General features: G+C 38.1%; 2 protein-coding genes across 2 annotated transcripts in view; one reads left to right on the top strand and one right to left on the bottom strand.

The window, feature by feature from the left end:
- Positions 1-1,141, bottom strand: part of LOC118340974 (protein max-like) — a 13,399-nt gene extending 12,258 nt beyond the window's left edge. The window contains exon 1 of the mRNA XM_035679142.1: positions 1,115-1,141. Coding sequence (XP_035535035.1) covers positions 1,115-1,141 — 27 coding nt within the window. The remainder of the gene's footprint in view (positions 1-1,114) is intronic.
- A 4,356-nt stretch (positions 1,142-5,497) lies between these two features.
- The window catches only part of slc10a1 (solute carrier family 10 member 1), a 5,173-nt gene continuing 2,380 nt past the window's right edge, over positions 5,498-8,290 (top strand). Inside the window, exons 1-3 of the mRNA XM_035678381.1 lie at positions 5,498-5,656; positions 5,742-5,828; positions 6,618-6,730. Of these exons, the coding sequence (XP_035534274.1) occupies positions 5,519-5,656; positions 5,742-5,828; positions 6,618-6,730 (338 nt within the window). The 5' untranslated portion in view covers positions 5,498-5,518. The remainder of the gene's footprint in view (positions 5,657-5,741; positions 5,829-6,617; positions 6,731-8,290) is intronic.

Below are 8,290 nucleotides of genomic sequence, written 5' to 3'. Positions count from 1 at the left end.
GTGTACCCACTTCTAAATCCCCTCTGATGTGCATCATTCTGTATTTTTCAATTCAATTTTATTTGTATCGCGCCAATTCAAAATAAAAGTTATCTCAGGACACTTTTCAAATAGAGTAAGGACATGACATCCAGTAGTTGTCCGATTTTCATGAGAGGATTTAGTAAAAAAAATAAGGAGTACTTCACTCAAAATGCATCATTTTAAGTAGTCGTCTCACCCGTCTGCAATCAATGATTGCAACATCTGCACCTCTTCTGTGGCTAATGTTGATTTCATAATGATCCTTACTGCCTGAAGCCGAGCAGCAGAAGTCAAGTGACACTGTGCAAATACTACTGGCCCATTTTTTGGTGAGAAAGATGCAAGAGTAGGGCATTTATCCATTGTTGTATGGCTTTAAAGAAAATTAAGGAGCATAAATTAAGAGTATACCCAATTCTTCAGGCACCTTCGGACACAGGACTACTGCTGTGATTAACAACCTTTTTTTGTCTGATGTACCCACAGAAGCTTTATAACTCTGTTTTGGTGTTTATTTTCCTCCTTTCAAATATAGCTGAGCTGCTCCACCATCTTTTCATGTACATAAAAGTATTTCAGTTTACTGATCTAATGGATTTACCTTTATCATAACTATGTCCCAGAACTGTGAGGAATGCATTAAGGAGCTTCTCTTGGGCTGGCACAGAGCTACATGCATGAGGAGTTTCCTCTGCAGAGGGATTTGCAGCCTTGTCAGCAACAGCAGAATTGCCCAGCAAATGAAAGCTATCAGGAACTCTTGGCATGAGCTTTAGAGTAACAATCTGTGAACTGTACGCAATTTGTGATCATGTGCAGTGTTTGTACTTGGCAAAAGATAATCTGCTTGCTAGCCAGAGAGCTGTCGCCAACAGGCCTGATGATAACATCACAAGTTCACTGAGCAGTAAAGCAAGACTGTAGAGTCCTAATGAGCAGATCCTCAATTTAAAGGTCCAGTGTGTAACATTCAGGGTGATCTATTGGCAGAAATGGAATATAGTATTATAGGTGTGTTTTTATTAGTGTATAATCACCTGAAAGTAAGAATTGTGTCATTGTTATCTTATAATGAGCTGTTTTTATCTACAGAGGCGGGTCCCTCTGAGTCTCCCATGTTGAACTGTGATGTTTCAGTAGTCCAAAATGGACAAACCAAACACTGGCTCCTGATGGGACCTTTTATGTTTGTTTGATAGTTTCACTGCTAGATGGCTCCAAATCCACACACACTGCTCCTTTAATGCTCCCCTCTTTTCAACTTCTGAGGCAAATTACCACTTTGAGCGCACAATTTATTGACTACGAGTGGAGGATATTTCTGTAAATGGTAATCCAAAAATGAGCATTTAAGCCTCTCTATTGTTTGGGCAAAAGCAAAATTGCTGTTTTTGTTCCATCCGGCTGTTTTGTACTGTGAAATGTAATTAAAAATTGTAGCACCAGCAGGTCTGATTTTTTAAACCTTCGCCTTACTTCTTAAATTATGATTTAAATTTTTTTTTGCAGTTTAAGTTGCAGCAGATAAGAACAAACAACATGAGTTATACTCTCACGAGACAAAAAGGATATTGTAGATATTCCTCTTACCTTCTCAGTGACACACTGTGGTTACTAGTAAACAAGGCAAACAGATGCTTTGGGGCAGAGGCGGGGCAGAGGGGTGGCTTCAGGGTCTCCAGCCCTGAATGTTTCCTCAAACCCAAATCTTTTAGGCTTCTAAAATAACTTCAACTTCACTCATTTCCCCTCATTCTTTCTGACTCAAGTGGAAAGTAACTGGAGCAAAAGTTTTATTACTGGGGAAATATCATCGCATTATGGCAATGGACTCACATGTAGCAGATTTGACAGCTAACCATTAATTCTGTGAACTCTACTCCCGCATTGTAACAAAAATATGTTTCAAGATTAATAATGCTGTTCAGGACAAATCCATACTCTACCTATGTAATCCTAAAAATAAAAAAATGTGCTTGTCTTTTGGTGGCAGGAATGAAAATTTGTCATCCTCAACATTTGTTGTGTTCTGGTTTTTAGAATAATGAAGACAGCTGGAGAACAATTAGATTTAAAAAAAGGATGAAGACTCTACAGGAGGATTTTTTCCCCCGGCGCTATGTAAATCACATATTTCCCCACATGATGTACAGATTTGTAGGCATCCTATTATCTCAACTGGATTGAAAAATAGTGCACAACTGCCATAAATGGGAAAAGAAATTCCCTTGGGGAAGCATGGTCCCGGACCCCCTCTAGGTTTGGTCTAAGCCCCGAATGTTTACAACGGCTGGCTCGGTCGTTGCAGGATGGTCTTCGTCAGAAATATCTCTTGCAGATGTCCGTTCTTCCATACAGAATCTCACTAAAGAGAGGATTCCTTGAAGTCAACATTTAAAAAGATATTTCAAATATATCTGATGAATTCTCAGAAACACAAAGTGAGACAAGTTATTCCGTGACAAGATAAAACAAAAATTGTTTGAGGCCGTGGCTACTTAAATCTCGTCAGTGCCAACCAGAACTGGGTCGGAAATAACACAAAAAACAGACTCAACCAGACTTTTTCACTTAAGGTAAATCAGATCTCATGTGTTTCTCAAACTGCAGTCAACTGTGCACTAGATGGCAGCTCTGCACAACCAGTAGCCTTCATGTGTCATTTGTGACTGACAGAAAAGAGACTGACAACACACAAGGAGTATATTTTGTTTCAGAGAGAAGTGCAGAGAAGAGCAGAGGAAGCTCCTACCCAAAAGGTAACACAAAGTACAAAATATAGCTGCACACAAATCTGTCAGTTTTACACAGTAATAAGTGTTTGTTTCTTGGGAATCCACTTGGGAGGTTTTTTTTTCCTTCTATTTTGTGCAAAGTGACCTCCAAGAATAGGTGTGCAATTCTCACCTTCAGAACAGTCAGTATGTAGCTGACACATTTATGAAGCTGTGTGGTACCTTATTTCAAATGTGTGTGTTTCCTTTCATCAGCGCAAGATAGAAAAAATCCTGTGAAGGTAATTTGTGTGCACACAGCATGTGAGCATGCCAGTAGGGAGGATGTGGTTGTCAACTTGGCGATGGAGGTTCACTCGGCATCTAAGCAACGGAGAGTTTGAAGAAAGCAAATGCTGTGTGTTTTTTTCCTCTGTCTTTAACAGATTAGCCAGATTTAGGTGACTTGCTGCAGATATATTTATCTACACTGTCAGTCAAACGTTTGTGAAAACTATATATCTTACTCTCTCTTTGAATTATAAATATTGAAGAGGAATAGGTGTAAGTGAATTAGGAAAAGGTATGTATTGTAAATGTGTTCGGAATTGACTTACCGTGATTGTACCTACAGCAGGACACGCTTTGTTTTTATCTTAAATGTGGTACTTTTATTTAAACATGGTCTGCTTGACCATTTTCAATCAGAGTTTTCTCCAGATTACTTTTCATATTCTAAGTTTTTTTTCCCTCAGATTCAGAATAACTTGCCCTTGAGTTATACGCAGATATAAGCATTTATAACTCCTCCTGCGGACAGTGGATGTTATACCAAACCTGGAGGCTGGTGTATAAACAGATGAATGAATGACAGCATAGTAAAACACAGTTGTAGTTATATAAAATGTGTCGTCATAGGAGAAGTTGTAATTTGTCTACATTATATATGTGATTTATTAAATGTTTGTATGCTGCTGTCCTACATATACTAAAAACAGTGCACATATAAACTGTATAACCAAACACAACAGGTGCCTTATTATGGGTGATAGATCTCATATGCATTTCTAATAATGTAAAAAGTCACAAATGTCTATCAAATTATATTCATTCCCAACTTGCAGGGTATTTTATTTTTCTTAATTGTCCTGATATCTCACCAAAAAGATAACATTTTGAAATACAGGGTGGAGATGTCCTAACAGTCAGTGTGAAAACATGAATATCTAGAAAAGGTCTTTCAAACTGTACAGCCACTCTACATGGGATAGTAGGTTAGAGGTTCTCAGGACCATATAATGTGTACTATGAACTTAAAGATTGTGCTCATTGTTATCGCTACAACAGCAGTCCTTTCTGCCCGTTCAGAAACAAACAACACTTCAAAGAAAACGTGGAAAGCTCAGATAAGAAAACAGTAAGAAAACAGACAGAGGCTTTACATTCTGACTTCTTATTGACTGTAAGTTTATCATCTATATGATAATTTTGATTAATATTATCACTGCATTCATGTGTATGTTGCATTTTTACTGCTGTAGATGTTCATGGTTGAGCTAATGTGCTGTTGTCGGGTGGTTTGATTTACAGCCATGCAACATATTGTATAAGATCATCTGTCCTATGAGAACCACGTATCTCTAAAAAGTCAACTTTTCATGAGCTCAGGAGCACAGCAGCCATTTTCAGCTTTGTGACAATGCATTCTCCAATTAATCCAAGAGAGTTTTATAGTTAGTTATAATAGTTTGTCTAGCTTCAGTAGTAGGATATCCACACATAAAGGTGCACTTAATCAGATTATCACAAACATTCAAGTTCAAAATCATAAAATTGGGAGATGTTTAATATGTTTTTTACTGGAGGGTATGAACACTTGTTATCTGAAAAGTAAGTAAAGCTATCAGACAAATAGAGTAAAAAGTACAATATTTGCCACTGAGATCTAGTGTAGTAGAAAATATACAGTAAATTAAAGCATAAATGGAAAAATTGAAATATTAAAGTGCAAGTAACTCAAAAATACTTGAGTAAATGTACTTAGTTACATTCCACAACTGCATGTTAGTACATCCTCAGTAACATGACTTCATCCATCAAGTGGATGAAGCATTATCTGCACTCAGCCTGTCTCTATCGAAGATATTGTCACAATGCAGCCAGAGCCCTCTAAAGGTTTTTTTTTCTTTTTTCTGGCAGCTTAACTCTTGTCATGCTCTGATTATTTGAATCACAAAGAGCAGTGGAGGTGTTGTACATGACTGATGGGTGAGGAAATGAGAAAACTGTGAAGCTTGAAGAAACGTTGAAATCATTGCAGTTACATTTGTGGACTCGAGCACATAATCCGTTTTCCTACGTCTCTCTCTCTCTGTCTTACTTTGTAACCATAAGGGATGAGCGAGCACACGGTTATCTGTATCTGTTCAACCAAGTAAATTATCTGTATTCGTATCCATATGTGAAATGGGCGGGGCTTAAAGCGGACGTGGGTGGTGCTTAATCTGAAGTAATTTAAGGCTGAAATTGATATTGTTTGTTTAGAAGTTGCTATATTTATTAGAAAACTATTTACAGAATTGAGCTTCATAGCAATGTTTTTGATCACAAGAGTAAGAGAACTATCTACAGAACTATTTTAATAAAGGTTTACGTACATTATCTGTACTCGCTCAACCCATGTTTGTGCCTGTTTGTGTTTTAAGATCACAACTCACTGCTCCAACATATAAGACACCATGGACTCCTCAGTGCAGAATGAAAGCTTCCTGTTCACCACGATGGCTGCTAACACCAGCTTTGTTTACACGCCTATGATATCACCGGTAATAGACAAAACCATCAACATCATTTTGATCATCACCTTAACCATCACCATGATTTCACTGGGATGCACCATGGAGGTGTCCAAGATCAAGGTGACTTCAGGTGATATCCATCTGTTTGAAGACACATTATCGGTGTCTTTACCATCACATTAACATCTTTTTCCTTCTTTTCCAGCATCACATATTGAAACCTAAGGGGGTGGCGATAGCAGCACTGGCCCAGTATGGTGTCATGCCCCTTACAGCCTTTTGCTTAGCTAAGGTTGGTATGTCTTGTAGTAAACATAATTTATTATACAGGAGACTTGTGAGGCCTCCTGCAGTCTAAAAGAATGTACCAGTACATGATTATACCAATTTAATATTTGTACTGATATTATTTATTTTATATAATGACAACAAGAATATGATTTGTGTATTTACCTAATTTAGTTCAGTTTGTTTTGTTTTTTTGATTGATTTTTGTGATCAAGGAAAGATTCTCTGGTTCCAGTCTCTCAAATATAAGGATTTGCCTCTTTCTGTGTCATTGTAAATGTAATATATTAGGGTTTTCGACTTCTGGAAACACAAACTACAGGATCTGGAAAGTTACAATGGAATTTATTTAGGCTTTTGGATATTTTACAGATTAAGCGATTAGTTGATTAATTGAAAAGTATTGATCGATAATGTAAATAAATGATAGTTGAAACCCTAATGTTTAGAAAACATTGCTTGCAATGGTCCAAAGTCAGTGAAAATCTTCAACAAAGGAGCAGTAAGACAACATAATAATCCAACAATACAAAGAGGAAACAGTAACATAAACAGACTGAATTAGATTATTTATATAATGGTTGTAGTTGCGATCAAAGACCTGACAGTGTAAGTTATTTATTATTCATCTTTTTGACTTATTTGTTTACATTGTCTCCATACCAAACCCTCTCTTTCCATGTATTTTATTTCCCTAATCAACATCAGATCAGCGCCAGTGTCACTGTTAGACTTGTTATGAGTAATAGACACCGAACACTCTGTATGAATATAATATCATTTCATGCTGTAGGCGTTCCAGCTGCCTGAAATCACAGCTGTAGTGGTTCTGATCTGTGGCTGCTGTCCTGGAGGAAGCCTCTCCAACATCCTGGCTCTGGCTCTGCAGGGAGACATGAACCTCAGGTACACACACACACACACACACACACACCAAGCTTGATGAAACAATTGATGATGCTGTCCCAGTACGTCCTGTGATATAAGAGTTGAATGACCTGCAGGACATCTGCAGTCTGATCAGGGGAATCTTTTTCAACCGCAGGGCTGTTCACCCTATTAGGTACCTTAATCACCAAGGAGCAGGTGTGTAGATTATGGTGGCGTGTTGTTCAGGACATTCCTGTCCTATCTGATGTCTGGGGATCTTATCTGGTTTACAGATATTGAGCACAGTCTGACAGGATGCCTTGAGGCATTAATGGAGGCATTAATGACTAAAACAAATCCAACAGATTCCTTCAGACAATAATGAATCTGTTGATGCAATACTTGGATGAGACAGGCTAATTCCTGTACCACATCAAATACTGTATAAGCCAATAATTTCTGTGTTGTGTGTGTGTGTTGATGAGGATCCGCTGTTGGCGGCAAATGAGAGTTTCTTGTTTTAGTGGTGGCAACTGACCAACCACCACAACAAATGTTTACAAACAATTCAGAATACAAATATTATAACACAGTAGTTTTACTTTTAATTTACAGGCACATTCAAAATTACTTTTGTTGTCACTTTTCGCAGTATTCAGTAGTTGGTGTGTAAAGGTGACAGTATTGTGCAGCTACTGTCATAAAATAGGTAGTGTGAGGGCATTAAACCTTGTAACAATTGGCTGGCAGATTGCCTGTTGTAATGCAACTGCAAAGAAAATATTCATACCTGCAGTTAAGAAGTCGGACGCCCAACTTGCGGCACCTGGAGACTCAAGGACGTGCTCAAGGTCGGGCTTCCTGAGCAACATTTGCCCTCTATGGCTGAGCTGAGCTTTTATTATTTTTTGACGCGTTTGCATCATGTTGTGTAATATTTCTTTATATTATGCTATTACACAATGCCTGTAGCATAATATAGGGCAATACTGTGCGACATGATGCAATGAATTTGACATGCTGGGAATTGTTGCGATGCAGATATGGAGATTTTTAGATTCAGAAGGCATCCCATTCCATCAGGGGGTTTCCCAGGCTGGAGCAACAGCCCCTCAAAATGTCTGTGCATGCCCCTGAGGCGACTACAGTGTTCATTCTACCTCACGAATGTAATAACGTTTTTATTTAATGGCGTCTGTCATTGCTCTCAAGGTTGCCTAACATCAGAGTATCAACACACAATAAAACACAAGGCACTAATAATACATCAATCAACTGTAAGAAATGCAATACTCAACACAGCATAGCTCATAAATGAGTTAAAAATGTATATTTTAATATAAAATATGTGCAGATGCAGTTAAAGTGAGTGAGCTTGTTTAAAAAGATGCTGTTTGGGGGCTAGAGGATCAAATGCAGAAGATAAAATGCCCTTGTAGCAGTCCATTAGCTCCAGGAGGTGGGGGTTGGAGCAGGAACGGGCTTTGTGGTAATTAAACAGATGAAACCGTCTGATGTCTGATGTTGATGATATGATACAATGCACCCTTGATTAACTGGTTGATGCTGAATTGATTGCTAGTTGAGCAGAGGTAA

This window comes from Morone saxatilis, unplaced genomic scaffold (assembly GCF_004916995.1).
Source record: "Morone saxatilis isolate NCDOM2014 unplaced genomic scaffold, NCSU_SB_2.0 Contig7, whole genome shotgun sequence".
Lineage (NCBI taxonomy): Eukaryota > Metazoa > Chordata > Actinopteri > Moronidae > Morone > Morone saxatilis.
This window is presented reverse-complemented; position numbering and strand designations above follow the sequence as displayed.